Source organism: Otolemur garnettii, unplaced genomic scaffold (assembly GCF_000181295.1).
Source record: "Otolemur garnettii isolate 467f Iridium unplaced genomic scaffold, OtoGar3 scaffold00126, whole genome shotgun sequence".
Taxonomy (NCBI): domain Eukaryota; kingdom Metazoa; phylum Chordata; class Mammalia; order Primates; family Galagidae; genus Otolemur; species Otolemur garnettii.
In genome coordinates, this window is record NW_003852521.1 from 4,065,700 (window position 1) to 4,082,165 (window position 16,466).

The window sequence follows — 16,466 nt, forward strand, 5'->3', positions numbered from 1 at the left end:
ATCAGGATAACCTGACACCACTTACATAAACCTTTCAACCAAATTTACATTAATTCAAGTAAAGATTTGAAATTTGGACATTGTTAACATTATTAACTTGTGAAATTTCCAAAGCTCGATTCTTTAAAAGACTACTTTCTAATAGCACAGATATTTTAATTACACATTATTTTAGATGTCAGTGAAGAGGAGATGTCTGTAGATGAGTAGATTTACTCAAAGTAAATTTATCTTTGAGTAGATTTGCAAAGAAATCGTAAATAACTAAACAATCTTTGGGCTACATCAGATAAGAAAATTAATTGCAATTTAGTGTCATAGGAGAAAGTTAACTCTCCATTTTTCAGGGATAAATTCTTCACTTTGGCCAGGTGTGCTGGCACATACCTATAATCCTAATACTCTGGGAGGCCAATTTAGGAGGATTCCTTGAGCTCAGGAGTTTAAGACCAGCCTGAGCAGGAATAAGACCCCTTCTGTGCTAAAAACAAAAAATTAGCCAGGCATGGTGGCAGTCACCTGTAATCTCAACTATTCAGGAGGCTGAGGCAGGAGGATAGCTTGAACCCAGGAGTTTGAGGTTGCTGTAAGCTAGGCTAAAGCTATGACACTCTAACCAGAGTGACAGAGTGAGACTTTGTCTAAGAAAAATAAAATTGTTTACTTCATATGACATATGAAGTCTGACAGTTAAGTTTGTGAATTCATCCTAGACAAAGTGCTACATACCTCATTGCTGATAGTACTATGGTCACCTTTGAAGTAATCCCCTATGCACTAATGCCAGTGCCCGGTCCATCCTGCAGAGCAATTTTGGAACTCTTTCTGGAATAACCATCAAAGCTGTCACCATATTATTCTTAATGTTGTGCATGTCATGAAAATGTCCTCCTTTCAATATTTTCTTTACCTGGGATAAATAAAAAAGTCATTGGAGGCCAGAACAGGTAAGTAGAGAGGGTGTTCCAATACAGTTATTTGTTTACTGGTTAAAAACTCCGTCATAGGCACTGCCATGAGAGCTGGTACATTGTCATAATGCAAGAGTCATGAGTTGTTGGCCAAGATTTTCAGTTAAGATTTTCCTAACTGTTTCTCTATCCATATTTACTTGGTCTGCTACGCTTCTAACCATTAGGCAATTATTATTATTATTATTATTATTTTTGAGACAGAGTCTCACTCCATCATCTTGGGCAGAGTGCCGTGGTGTTATGGCTCACAGCAACCTCAAACTTTGAACTCAAGCAATCCTCTTGCCTCAGCCTCCTGAGTAGCTTGGACTACAGACATCTCCTATGGCATTCATCTAGTTTTTCTATTTTGTTGTTTGTTGAGATGGAATCTTGCTCTTTCTTAGGTTGGTGTTGAACTCCTGAAGCAATCCAGCTGCCTTGGCCTCGCAAAGTACTAAGATTATAGGTGTGAGCCACTGTGTCCAGCCCAGCCAATTATTTTTGATGCACAACTTTTTTTCATCAACTTTTGCAATGTTTTGGTCAATTCTACTCATTAGTGGCCACTCTGATCTGTCTTCATCAGTGACACTTTCTATCCCCTCAAAAAAACGTTTAGTGCATTTGTACACTGCCCTTTTCTTCATGGCAGTATCCCCACAAACTTGGACTAACATGTCCCTGATTTCCCTTCCTTTCTTACCAAGTTTAACAAGAAATTTATGAACGTTTGTTCATTGCTCTAATTTATACTCCAACATTCTTGTGAGGGCACACAAAAAACGCAACAACCATAATGAATGCCACTCAGCAAGACATTCCCACACATTGGTATGAAGCTGTGATGCTTATATACCAAGGTTATTAAACCTTACTGAGTTGTTTGTTCAGTGCTTCCAACATAAGCACACAGTGGCAAGTTCTCAAACTTCATTGTCAATCACTGTATTCTCCTCTCATTCTTGAACAAAAGTATTACTGAAAATTTGATGACAGTTTTGGGTTAGTTATTTTATTTCCAAAAAAGATGTGTGTCCTTTTCTGTCTGTGTTTTGGGTACAATGATATGTGTTCCGAGTCCCTTTCATTTCAAATCAGCTTCTGCTTTCTCCCTTTGATGTTTCTAAAGCCTGCAGGAGAAAGTGAAAAATAACGGGAAGTTGGTAAAGCAAGAACTGAAGGACCGAGAAATAGTGGAGACTCAAATCAATTCCGTGAAACATTGGGTTCAGGAAACGAAGGAATATTTAGGGAATCCAACAATAGAAATAGATGCTCAACTTGAAGAACTTCAGGTACAAAATCTCATTCCCTTTACCCACCATTTAAAAGATAATTGCCCATGGGCAACACTTTGTGGCTCAAAGGAGTAGGGTGCCAGCCCCATATGCCAGAGGTGGCAGGTTCAAGCCTTGCCCCAGCCAAAAAACTGCAAAAAAAAAAAAAAAAATTACCCTAGTTTCAAACTTGTTTATATTTAATGATCATTGAATTTAAGAATTTCAGAAATGGGCTCGGCGCCTATAGCTCAACCGGCTAAGGCGCCAGCCACGTACACCTAAGGTGGCGGGTTTGAATCCCCAGCCTGGACCCGCCAAACAACAATGACGGCTGCAACCAAAAAATAGCTGGGCGTTGTGGCGGGCGCCTGTGGTCCCAGCTACTTGGGAGGCAGAGGCAGGAGACTCGCTTGAGCCCAGGAGTTGGAGGTTGCTGTGAGCTGTGATGCCATGGCACTCTACCCAGGGGATCAGCTTGAGGCTCTGTCTCAAAAAAAAAAAAAAAAAAAAAAAAAATTTCAGAAATGGGGCAGCACCTGTGGCTCAGTGAGTAGGACATCGACCCCATATACTGAGGGTGATGTGTTCGAACCCAGCCCCAGCTAAACTGCAATAAAAAAATAGCTGTTGCAGGTGCCTGTAGTCCCAGCTACTTGGGAGGCTGAGGCAAGAGAATTGCCTAAACCCAAGAGCTGGAGGTTGCTGTGAGCTGTGACACCACTGCTCTCTACTGAAGGTGATAAAATGAGACTCTGTCTCTAAAAAAGAAAAAAGAATTTCAGAAATATGTTATATAAATGACATTTAGTATTGCTCCATGGGATTTTCTTTTGTATAAACTGGACTTGCTTCATATTCAGATACTAACAAAAATTAGGTTTTCTTTTAATATGTTTCTCTAATTCCACATTTAATCAATGTATTGGTTGACAAGACACAGCCTTTTTCTTATATCTGTACAAACCAATCTCCTTATCAGCCTCCCAGAAATTTCTTATTTTGATCTTTTCTTCAGATTCTCCTAACAGAAGCCACAAGTCACCGACAGAACATTGAGAAATTGGCTGAAGAACAGAAGAATAAGTACTTGGGTCTTTATGCTATATTACCTTCTGAACTCTCTCTTCAGTTAGCTGAAGTGGCCTTGGACCTGAAGATCCGTGATCAGGTAGACATCTGACCAAGAAAGAATATCTTTCTATTGTTTTACTGGGTCAGTCCTCTTGTATGAGAATGCTTGATTTTCACAATCACATATATATTCTTGGAAAACAGAGTTTTAAAATAGATGGTTATAAAATAGTAATGTATGTATATATATTTATAAAATAGTAATATTAAATTAGAGGACTTATTTGTAGGCAGGAAATACATGAGATGACCAGAGAAATGAACAATCATGTCCTATAATTAAAGATGATTTATCTGCTTCCTCTCATTTCGTGTATTCATTAAGAATTTATTGAGTACATAGAATCTGCCAGGCACTCCACTAGTTGTTACTTCATTTCAGCAGTTTAGCAAGGTATAAGGTAAGTAGGTGATGATTTTGAGGAAAGGGAAAATCAAGGCAAGAAATGGAAATATAATAGTTTTTAGGACTTTCTTGGTGGCTTAATACTAAAATCATTAATGTTTATTTAAAACCATTCTGTATGAGATAAAGAAGAGATATGCTAATTCTAAACTAGTACAAGAAATGGAAAGTGTTATCGTTATATGAACTACACCGTTCATACAAATGAGATCTTCATTGTATGTTGCAAAGTGCTTTGAAAAATCCCACAAAAATCCAACATCAGGATTTTTGGCCTAAATTAATATATCCTGTTTTATATTTTAAGTATTTAATTGACCTATTTGGCTTTTTTCCAATTCTTAGACATTGGAATGTCTATTTGGAACAATGACTTGGTGAGTTCAGATCTTAAAAAAAAAAAAAAAAAATTTAAGTCTTCTTTTTCTCTGGATAAATTTTCCTATGCATTCCATTCATTATACTTTGGCACACACTCAAAATAAAGAAGGCCAAGAAATGTTTTTCTAATGGTGTGCGTCCTCCCTACTAAACAGCTTTTTAAAGGCCTTTTTTGTCTAAGGAAACATTTCTCCTCTGTATCACCTTCTGGGCAGCATTTTATTCTAAGCACAGTAAGAATGTTTGCTATCAATCAAACCAAAGCCATTAGGATTTGTAAATGTTAACTCATCTTTCTTCATCTTCCTTCCCATTGGCTGTGTTTAATGCTTTGTTGGCACACTGCAGGGATGTAGTTTGGAAAGTTATGAAAGGAGTTAACAGATCATTAACAGCCACTTATAAGAAAGTTCTTAGAAACAAATCCTTGGGCCTCCAGCTATTTGGAAGGTTTTTCCATTTTGTGAAAAAGAAAGCTTAGCAGGAGGAGTTTGTGTCAGAAAGTTAGTTAATAGAGAAGATGGGATTCAAACTCAGAAGTCTACACAGCCATCTATAATGAGTGTTCTGTAAATATTTCATAAATGAATTGCTGTCAATGCATTGCCTGCTCCTTTGCTGGAACCGCAGCAGGCAGTGATGGTTGAAAGCCAAGCACCACCAAAAGCTGGGAAAGCACGTAAATAACTACACTTGGCTGGTTTGCCCAATCACATCAATCCCAAGATAGTGTCAACCACCTAAATCTATCTCCTTTACATCATTTGAGATGTTTGTATCATTATCCACTTTTAACCGTGATTGCCTTTGTTATTCTCATTGATTATTTAGATCCAAGATAAAATAAAAGAAGTTGAGCAAAGCAAGGCCATGAGCCAGGAATTCAGCCAACAAATTCAGAAGATAGCCAAAGATCTCACAACTATTCTAACTAAACTGAAAACCAAGACAGATAACTTAGCTCAAGCTAAAAGTGACCAAAAGGTAAGGAAGGATACGTGGACAAAGAAGGGGTGATATTGAATGAATTAGGTATATGTGTTGGGGTCATTTGGGGAGGATGTAGAAAAAAGAATCTTTGTTAGCACCCTTTATTAAAGCCAGATCGTAAAAGCAGGCAGCAAAGAAACTTTGTAACTATAATAGCAAAGATCCACTTATATATCATTATATTGAACTGTATTAATAAATATACATGCGTGTGTGTGTGTGAGAGAGAGAGAGTAGCATGTCGAAAAACCAAATGATGATTAAGGAATACAGGTATGTAAGTTCCAAAGCGAATTATGTTTTTCGTAGTTAAATCTGTGCTCACATTTGTTGATGAGTTCAACGACTCTAATCCTCTTTGGGTGGGGCAGAAGGAAAATGTTAGCTCTCTCACTCAGCCTCATAGGAAGTAAACACCAGGGTTACCACACATCCTGCTCGGCCTCTCCAACCGAAGAAATACAGATGACCTGATCATAGTGGGATTATTCTTTGTAATTTCTGGCTTTGAGAAAAATCAGTCTGATCTTGGGAAACCTGGAGAAATTTATTTTCTGTGGTCTAATGTTCTTTCGTTTTGATGACCATGTAGGTGCTGGGGGAGGAATTAGATGGCTGTAATTCAAAGTTAATGGAATTAGATGCAGCAGTTCAAAAGTTCTCGGAACAGAATGGCCAGCTGGGTCAGCCCCTGGCCAGGAAGATAGGGAAAGTGATGGAACTTCACCAGCAGACCATCAGACAGGCCGAGAATCGGCTCTCCAAGCTCACTCAGGTACGTTTTCCAGTCCAGTAATCAAATTCTCTAAGGCTGAAAATTCAGTGTGCTGCTTTCCTCTCTTGAAAATGAATAAAAAGATAATATCACTAATGATATGATTAGCTTCTGGTGTGGCTTATTCCATACCACACCTGTGTTCCCAAGATTTCTATGTAAACTTGGGTTTATTTTATATCCAACCATATTAGAAATTCAATATAAAAAATGAATATGGTTTATATCCAACCATATTATAAATTCACTGACAAAGGTAATCAGATAAGAGGACTTTGGGGTGAATATTTTATAAACTGGAGAAGTGTTTGGTAAAGTGAATATTCCTCCGCTAACATGTTTTATGGAAATAATTTGGGTGAATTCAAATATCTTAAAGCAACCTACATGCGTAATAGCTTATGTTCACGTAATAGGTTCCAGTTGCATATCCGTCATAATTGTTGAGTATGGACTGGACTTTTGCAAATCAGTTAAGGACTGTTTGTATAATCAGAGACAAGTTAAAACCAGGAGTTGGTAACCAGTGAATTATAGTAATGAAACCTGGCAGGCCCTGACTCCCTCCACCACCTCCTTACCCAGTGGAGTGTGGAAGAAGAAGGGACAGAGGAAAGTTGGAGAAAAGAATGGGAGAGGAGAAAAAGACGGATTACACAAGCGTATTAAAAACTTGGACTTCATTCCAAAGTCACTCAAAAAAAAAATGTGGCAGATTTATAACAGGAAAATGATTTTTTAGGAAAGCTTTAAATAGCACAGAAGTTCTAGCAGTCAGCCCTTAGAATTGTTGCATCCAAAGGGACAGGTAGAAGACAGATTTCTTGCTCAAGGAGCCCAGTTTCCACTGTTCTCTGAATGCCAATGATTTTTTCAGGCAGCATCACATTTAGAAGAATACAATGAAATGCTTGAATTAATTTTGAAATGGATTGAGAAGGCTAAAATCTTGGTACATGGAAATATTGCATGGAATTCTGCGAGCCAGCTTCGGGAGCAATACATTTTGCATCAGGTAACTTTAGGAAAAGCCATTTTCAAAGAGTAACAAAAAAGCAATTTGATTTAACTGCCAGAAGAAAACCATGATAAAAAAAATTATTGTAAGTGCCAGAATGCAGAGGTGGCCAGTGAGCTGTCCAGGTGTCCACCAGTGTCCCGGTGAACTGTCCAGGATGCAGCTACCCCTGGGATCCCCTGAGACTGGGTGGATAAATATCCTGTATATTTCCTCTACCTCCTTTTTTCTAAGACCCCAAACAATCAGCCCTGTTGGGTTCTTCTTTTTGTACCTTCTTTGAAACAATTACATGTAGGGATATGGTGGGAAATTCTTCTCCATGAAGAGCTGTAGTAAAGTGTGGAACGATAATAGGCCCCACGCTCTGGAGTGATGGGAAAACTCTGCCACTCCAGGCTGTGTGACTGGGAGCAGAATACTTTGCTTCTCTGAATTCTGTCTTTTCATCATTTACATAACAATGTAAATAACATTCCTATTTCTTTACGAAAGGGGTCCAACGGTTTAACGTATGTGCAAGCATCTACCTGGCATGTTCAGTGCTCAGTAGTTCTCACGCCTCCTTTCCCTGACCCTTCTCCGGCTCTGCCATCCGCCTTCCACAGGAGGTGCGGGTTAGCTGGGAGCCGGCCGGACGCCACACCACATGCAGGCTGCATTACTTCATTTCCTCTGAAGTTATATGACAAAGATCTTCCTTTTCTAGTACTCACGTCACCCAGGAAATTCTTTCTTCCTTTTATAACTTAGGCTTGAATTAAATGTAATATTTAATAGGCTAGTTATCTTGCAACAAAATATAGAATGACTTTAAATAAGTTACAAGTATTCTAGATTATATGATTTATGGCTACTTGTGGCTTTTCAATTAATCATCTTTTCCATTCTAGTTTATAGGCTTCTAAATCAAAGCCTCATTGCCTCCTTTTTGGAATATTTTTAAGCTCCTAATTTTCCTGAATCTATAATCTTCCTTCTTTGAATAGTCTTGGGCATTCCTCTCAAGATATCTTTCTTAAGTAATACCAGTCTTTTGCTTTAAGATGCGTTTAGATATTGACAGACAAGTTATGAAAAAATATCCAATGTCCTTTGAAATCTAGAAATGCACATTTAAACAAAAAGAGAGTGTCAAGTTAGCACAGTGTTGTTTTTTTTTTCCCCCAGTTCATATTTAAGGAAGTGAGCATTTTCAAACACTGCTTGTAACCTGGTAGAATCATTTTGAAAAACTACTGGAAAAGTATATGGTGGTCATCAGAAATATTACTGCTCTGATAATGATAATCTTTTTTGGACTCATTATTAAGTCAGTAATCCAAAATGTACAAGAAAGCTTCCACAGATTAGTAACTGGTAAAATTTAAAGAAAACTTAAATGTGAAATAATTTTTCTGAGTAAATATTTGAATATAATAGAATATAAGATAGTCCTTAAAGTGATCATGAAGACTTTTTTTTTCTGGAATAGGGAATTTTTTTATCGTAAACATAGTTGATGAAAGGTAACTTTTAAGGAGAAAATACCTAGTTAAAGTTACCTCAAACTTTGGAAAGGACTGACTTGTAGCCATGGTAACAAATTGCCACCTAGGATCAGTTTTTTTTTCCCCCCCTAAATTCTAGAATATTACAGGGGTATGCATGTTTTGGTCACATAATTTACATTCGTATACTTCAAGTCAAAGTTGTAAGTGGCTTTCACCCAGAATGTGTGTGTTGTACCTATCAGGTGTGAATTTACCCAGCCCTTCCTCCCCCATTCCAACTCCTTGGTTCCCACTGAGTTTTATTTCCATAACTACATGGAAGTCTTGATCCACTATTTCCAATTTAGTTGGAGTACATGTGGTCTTTGTCCATTCTTGGGATACTTCACTTAGAATAGTCTCCGGTTGCATCCAGGTTGTTACAAAAGATACTGTATCACCATTTTATTAGGGCTAAGTGGGACTCCATGGTATACAATATCTCATTTTGTTAATCCACTGATGTATTGGTGGGCACTTGGGTTGTGCCCCATCCTTGTAGTTGTGAATTGTGTTGCTATAAACATTCAAGTGCAGGTGTCCTTTTGGATAAAATGTCTTTTTTTCCTTTGGGTAAGTACTTAGTGGTGGGGTTGCTGGATCAAGTGGTAGGGCTACTTTTAGTTCTTTGAGGTATCTCTGAACCTCTCCCCCTCCCTCCTTCCCTTTCTTCCTTTTCTTTCTTTCTTTCATTGAGCCAGAGTTCTACCTTATGCCCTGAGCAGAGTGCAATGGTGTCGTAGCTCACTGCAACCTCAGACTCAGGCTGTGGGCATACTGCTGTCTCAGCCTCCTAAGCCACTGGGATTACAGGTGCTCGCTGTGGTGCCCCACTGGGTTATTTAATTTTTTCATGAGTCAGGGTCTCACTGTCACCCAGACAAGCCTGGAACTCCTGAGCTCAAGCAATGCTCCCGCCTTAGCCTCCCACAGTGCTGGGCTTACGGGTGTGAGTCACCACAGGAGTTGTACTAGCTTGTGTATAAGGCTTCCTTTCCCTTTGCATTCAGCTCTTGTTTTGGGACTTTTTCATTCTCACCAGAGCGAGGTGATTTGCACATCCCTGATGATCAGAGATGCTGATAGCTCCTGTATTCATTTATTCAACAAACATTTATAGAGTACTTTCCTGAAGTAGGAATCTTGATAGACATTTGAAATACAAAGAACATTTTCTGTTGCTGCCCCAAGAAGTTGATCATTCAGAGGAGGGGAGAGATAAAAAGGAGACAGTTACAATACAGTGTGGTAAATTCAGAGACAGAGGGCCCCGAGTACTGAGGGGGCCTAGGCGAAGGTGCTAAACCCAGACAGCCAGGGCTACAGAGGAAGGTGAAGGAAGGCTGCCTAGGAGAGGGGGATATTGGGCTGGGTGTCCTATTTATCGTGGAATGTGTTTGGGGTAACACATGCAGAAATCCTAGTAAGAGTGAAGGGGGCTCCTTCTGGTGTCCTGGGGCTGTTTTGGGTATGGAAAAAGGGGTAAGAGATAGAAAAGAGAGGTAAAAAAATGATCATGAAAAGACTTGGACTTTATCTTAAAGTCACTCTGAAGCCTTTGAAACAGATACACATTCTTCTGGAAAGTGATGGTTCTGACCTGTATCTTTAAAAAAGCTAACTTAGCAGCCCGTGGAAAACAGATTGCTGAAGGCAAGACGGTGTAAGAGGTTGTTTCAGTATTCCAGGAGAAAACGATGAGGCCTCTCTTTGGAGATTGAGGCCAGGAGACAAAATGAAAAGACATGAAAGAGCTGGAACTCCCCGATTTGGAGCCTTTGGGATGTGGGTGACAGGAAGCATCAGGGACGATTCCTCAAGTTTTTAGGACTTGGGTATCTGGGCTGGTTGGCCCTGTGTGGGGCACAGGGATAGGGACTTCAGGTGCTGGGGTCCTCTGGCACAGCAGCTCAAGCGAGAACGTGGCCCATAGACACTGTTTGGGGAGGTTCCCCGGGCCTCCTTTAGGGATTACACTGCCTGAGTTTATTCAAAAAGAGTGCATGGTGATAAAATCTGTGTTCTACTATTAGATGAAAAAAAAAAAAAGTGGAAAACCATAGGTATGCTATGGTCTCTATTACCTAAAACTATGCCCAAATGTGTCCACAGTTATCTCTTAAAGTTATCTCAGAGTTCTAAAAGGATGAGATATTTTATTTCCTTCCTTATATTTTCAGTATTTTGTAAGTTGTGTTTTTTCCATAACATGTATAGCATGTATATATGTATTATATCCGTTTATGAGAAAGGGTAGCACTTCATTTTCTTAACTGTGGTTGATTGCCAGAGAATGAAGTCTCGTTTTCCATTCTGTCATTCCCACATCGCACAGCCCACTAGCTGCACAGTCTGTGCTTCTCACCCCTGTGCCTTTGCAGCTGCTGGTCCCTCTGTCTGCAATGTCTGTCCTTTTTCTCCTCACCTGTCACAATGCCGACATCCTTCTGACTGCGCTCAGGTGTGACCCTTCCAGGGCCCCTCTCCCAACCTCCGGCAAGGTGGAGCCCAGCTCACCTGTGCCAGCCTTTAACACCGGCTGCTCTTTCGCTCTGTGTCTTACATAAGCGTGTTGTGTGGTTATTTACTCATCTGTATTATTGCCAAGCCCCGTAGATGACAGCATTCTAAGTGGTGAGGACTATGTTTTGTCTTCTCTTGCTACTGCAAGTAATTTCTACTCTTTTGTTTCACTTAAAGCAAAATGTCCATGGTTTTTGTGTGTTTGAAATGCTCTTAATTTTCATTTCTTAGATTAACACACACTTAGGTCTTAGATATAGGATATGAGAGCTGAAAAGAACTTCTTTAAATATGGGAAAAGGTCGGCCCAGAGACGTGATTAAGACACCTAATGCATCTGGGCTTCACCTTTGCCGGAGAACCCGCATCCTGACCCTCACAGAGGGCAGCTTGCAGGAGACGGAGCTGAGCCTCACAGTCCCACCTGTGATAACCCATGGCCTTGGCAGTGTTTACAGTTCCTCAACTGTGATTCCTTTTGTGTGTGTGTAAAAAAGGGATAACAGTATGTGCCTCCCAAGTGGGGAGTGGGTACAGGGTCTGAAGATTAAGTCCAATAATGTACACTCAGAACCTACACAGAGCACTTTGTATAGGTCTCTATTTTGAATATCTGTATCTCTTTATCTAACTATCAATGTCACGAATATTAACAATTCACTCTAGACACTGCTAGAAGAATCTGAAGAAATTCACAGTGACCTGGAAGCGATGACTGAGAAGTTACAGTGCCTCACAAGTGTATACCATACAGAAAAAATGTCCCAGCAAGTGGCAGAACTGGGGAGAGAGACTGAGGAGTTGAAACAGATGATCAAAATTCGTCTGCAGAACCTCCACGATGCAGCTAAGGTAAAAATGGAAAAAAAAAAAAAGGTATCTGTCACTAAAAGAAAATGGCAAGGCCGCTCTGGAAACACATGCTCACCCGCAATGTAGTTTCTGGACTGTCATGTTTTTCTTCGCCTATGACTTTTGTCCTCAAATATCATATACTGATAACCACGTGGCTTTTACTTCCCAGGATATGAAAAAATTTGAAGCAGAGCTAAGAAACTTACAGGCTGCTCTGGAGCAAGCCCAGGCAACCCTGACTTCCCCGGAAGTTGGGCGTCTTAGCCTCAAGGAGCAACTCTCTCATCGGCAGGTAAACAGAAAGAACTTAGGGTGCCTGGGTGGGCACCTCTGTTTAAAAAAGAAGATAGCAAGGAAAACTACTTTAAACTCAGCATCGTTTAAAACATATTCCTTGCAAAATACTTATAACTCGTAATGCAGCTATAATTTAGTAAATGTCTTTTGCTTATGAAATGAATGATTAATAATTCATAATAATGAATGAATGATTAAATCTTTGAACTACACAACTGTATTTTCAGCATTTGCTGTCCGAGATGGAGTCACTGAAGCCGAAGGTGCAGGCTGTGCAGCTGTGCCAGAGCGCCCTCCGGATCCCCGAGGATGTGGTGGCCAGCTTGCCCCTGTGCCATGCTGCCCTGCGCCTGCAGGAGGAGGCCAGCCGGCTGCAGCACACGGCCATCCAGCAGTGTGACATCATGCAGGCAGGTGCACGGCCCCCACGCCGCACAGCAATCACACATGAGTCATGGGCTTCTTTTCATAGCCTTGTGTGGGCTCAGCCATCAAAGCACATCCAGAGTGTTACATCTGACAGGCTGTTGTGGTTTTATAAAACAAGGAGATTAAAATGCTGTCATTTGGATCACCCACAGAAGCCTAGGGAAAGCTATATAAAAAATATCCTTTGGTGAAAAACGATCTCATAGTGATATCTTCTATAAAGAACAACCCGCAAAGATCAATTTCATATCTCATTATAGATTTTTATCTCTTATTATTCATCTGAGAATCATCTAGAACCTGGCAATATGGATTTACTGTTATCCTATGTTACAATTTTTTTATTTCAAATTCAATGCATTTTCTTCTGAGGTATTCAATGCATTTTCTTCTGAGTGCCTAAAAAGGGAATTCAAATTTAACTTTTAAGTCTCTTCACCCAATGAGAGGAAGTCATTTGCCATGGAGAATGACAGTATTTTCTTTATATCTCCTTCAAATAACATCTCCTGCTTTATCCAGAAAAAGTATATAAATAATTTCTGATTGAAATCGCTAGTGGTTCATTTGATCAACCATCCTTGCACCTCAGGATATTTTGTAATTTGTCGAAGAGTAAATTCCTGGGTCTGGAAGTTACATACAATTCATAGTTTTATCCCCTACTACAGAGCTTAATCAAGTGTCTTACTTATATGTTCAGTATTTCTTGAATGGAAAAATAAAATAATCGAGTTTTCCATACTGCTTCCCACCTTCTGACACTTGTCTTCTATCCTCAGGACAGTAAGAGTAGGGAGAAGACAGTGAATCCTACCACTTAACTATTTTTTTGTTGTTGTTGTTGGTGGTGGTGGATTCATTGAGGGTTCAAAGAACCAGGTTACATTGATTGGATTTGTTGGGTAAAGTCCCTCTTATAATTGTGTCCCACCCCTAAAAGGTATGTCACACACAGCGACCCCTCAACCCCCTTCCTCTCTCTCTCTCCCTGCTCTCCCTCCACCACCTGTACTAGGTCATTAATTATCCTCATATCAGAATTGAGTACATAGGATTCTTGCTTCTCCATTCTTGTGATGCTTTACTAAGAAGAATGTATTCCATTTCCATCCATGTTAATATAAAAGATGTAAAATCTCCATCTTTTTAGTGGCTGAATAGTATTCCATGATATACATATACCACAGCTTGTTAATCCATTCCTGGGTTTGTGGGCATTTAGGCTGTTTCCACATTTTGGCAATTGTAAATTGAGCTGCAATAAATAGTCTAGTGCAAGTGTCCTTAGGGTTTTTTCTCTTCTGGGTAGATGCCTAATAATAGAATTGCAGGACCAAATGGGAGGTCTAGTTTGAGTTCTTTGAGGGTTCTCCATGTGACCATCCAAAATGGTTGTATTAGTATGCAGTCCCACCAGCAGGGTAAAAGTACATGTCCCCTTCTCTCCACATCCATGCCAGCATCTGCAGTTTTGAGATTTTGTGATGTGCCCCATTCTGGGGTTAGATGGTATCTCAGGGTGGTTTTGATTTTCATTTCTCTAATGATTAGGGATGACTAGCATTTTTCATGTTTGTTAGCCATTCATCTGTCTTCTTTAGAGAAGGTTCTATTCATCTTTCTTGCCCAGTGACATAAGAGATTGCTGGCTCTTTTTATGTTGATTTAATTTGAGTTGTCTGTAGATCCTAGTTATTAAGCTTTTGTCTGATTCAAAGTATGCACATTGTGTAGATTATCTATTTTCTTTGGTTGTTGTCTCCTTAGCTGTACAGTGTTTCAGTTTAATTAAATCTCATTTGTTTATTTTTATTCTTGTTGCATTTGCCACAGAAGTCTTCATCAGAAAGTCTTTCCCCAGGCTGTTATCTTCAAGTGTTTTTCCCGTGCTTTCTTTGAGGATTTTTACCATTTCATGCCTTAAATTTAGGTCTTTTATCCATCTTGAATCAATTTTTGTCAATGGAAAAAGGTGTGGAAGATAGAACATAAGCATCATATAAGGTGGGAAGCATCAATATATTTTTTTTTTTTTTGGTTGGGGCTGGGTTTGAACCTACCACCCCTGGCATAAGGGGCGGATGCCCTACTCCTTGAGCTACAGGCACCACCCAGGATTAGTCTTTTACACATGGATATCCAGTTCTCCCAGCACATTTGTTGAGTAGCTAGTCTTCCTTCCAGTATATGTTCTTGTTTGGTTTATCAAAGATTAGGTGGCTATAAGATGTTAGTTTCATCTCCTGGTTTTCTATTCCACTTAACTATTTTTGTTTCCATCAAAAATGTGGCTACAGTATTTTAAAGCGAAAGCTCTGAAATATCCAAGTAAAGTTAAAAATCTGAGCAGTGTAGGGATTTTACTCCTCATTTCTTTATTCCCTAGATACACAGGCGAATGGGAGTTAACATTACAGTTTGGCAGACAGTGGTACAGAATCGCTTACCCGGTTATTTATAGAGAAAGAAAATCATGTGTGTTTGTGGTTTTTTTTTTTCTTCAAAGGAGGCTGTGGTGCAGTATGAACAATATGAGCAAGAAATGAAGCATCTCCAGCAACTGATAGAAGGAGCCCACAGGGAAATTGAGGATAAACCCGTGGCCACCAGTAACATCCAGGAGCTGCAAGCACAGATTTCTCGGCACGAGGTGAGACAGGAATGTGGGCAGTATACCCAGGGCAGGAAACTGGCTCCATTAGAATATCTGGTTATTCCTGGTGAATAAAAGACAAAAGTTTCCCCTGGCTTACACGGCTTGACTAGATTATATGGTTGATTTCTATTGAATGAAAGAGGAAAATTTCCCCAGGCCTGCAAGCCCAGGGTGTTCAGTTCTTGGCCAGCCTCTTTGACTGTCTTTGCATATTGAATGCAAGTTTTGCTGATCTAGTAACATGACTCTTCCCCTGATTTTACGACTTCTTAAAACATCTCCACTGGGACCCCCCCACCACCACTGATTATCTCTTGAACTCCAAATTCCCACAGTTAATATACTAAAACATAATCTACTTCTTGTTTTTAAAACTTACAAGAAATGGCAACACTCAGAGCTTTGCTACATAGATCACCCTCTTAACAAAGGAGTATTTCATGCTAAAAGAAAATACGTTCTTTGAAATATTAAGTTATTTCAGTTCCTTTCACCGAAATCAGAAGATGGTCCATTTTGTTTACCTTACTAATTTTCAGATTGGGCCTGTTAGCATTTCCCCTGCTTTCAAATGTGCCACCTTCTTTGTTCCTCTGGTATCATTTACTTATGCCTTGGAGACTGCTTGTGGCTTGGAGACTTGGCCCCTCAGATCACAGCTCTCCAGTGGTTGAGCCCACTTAGCTGTGAGTTTCCTTTCTTAATCCGTCAATTCCGTGTAAGTCAAGTACACTCTTTCCCTTGGGGTCTGGTTTATAGCACCATGAATTTTAGGAAGTAACTGGGAGGGATGTGTCTTATTTCTTTGTCAGGGCCGGGCATTCAGTTGACCCTTCCATTTGCTCTATTTTAATTTTGCTATGAGACCAACAAACAATTTTTCCAAAACAAATATCGTAGTTAGATTCTCAGAAGAATCAAGTGTTGCTTTTCTAAAGATGGGAAAGCTCAACACCTTTCTCCCAATGCAATTAATTCTTTAATTTCTTGATATTTACAATACACTAATCACATACACAACTATTTTATTTACAAAGTAATTTAGTCCTCGGGTGAGGTTCACTGTATGTTTAAAATAAACACAGGAAGGAAAGTGCCTAGTAGAGAATGCCTGACTGATGATAATGTGAAAATTTGGAAGTCGGAGGGGTTTCCTGTATTTTCAGTCTGCATTTAATTGAATTTCAATCTTAAGGGGAATCTGGCTTTTATAATGATTACTTTAACTCATAAA

General features: G+C 39.6%; 1 protein-coding gene across 10 annotated transcripts in view; it reads left to right on the forward strand.

The window, feature by feature from the left end:
• SYNE1 (spectrin repeat containing nuclear envelope protein 1) overlaps window positions 1–16,466 on the forward strand; it is a 448,631-nt gene that overhangs the window by 268,234 nt on the left and 163,931 nt on the right. For all 10 annotated transcript variants that reach the window (XR_002775281.1, XM_023517949.1, XM_023517955.1 and 7 more), the window contains 9 exons: window positions 2,086–2,251; window positions 3,252–3,404; window positions 4,986–5,138; window positions 5,737–5,919; window positions 6,797–6,934; window positions 11,659–11,844; window positions 12,017–12,139; window positions 12,372–12,554; window positions 15,083–15,226. Coding sequence is in view for 9 of the 10 variants with exons in the window: in XM_023517949.1 (XP_023373717.1) it covers window positions 2,086–2,251; window positions 3,252–3,404; window positions 4,986–5,138; window positions 5,737–5,919; window positions 6,797–6,934; window positions 11,659–11,844; window positions 12,017–12,139; window positions 12,372–12,554; window positions 15,083–15,226 (1,429 nt within the window). In the remaining variant the exon portion in view is untranslated. The remainder of the gene's footprint in view (window positions 1–2,085; window positions 2,252–3,251; window positions 3,405–4,985; window positions 5,139–5,736; window positions 5,920–6,796; window positions 6,935–11,658; window positions 11,845–12,016; window positions 12,140–12,371; window positions 12,555–15,082; window positions 15,227–16,466) is intronic.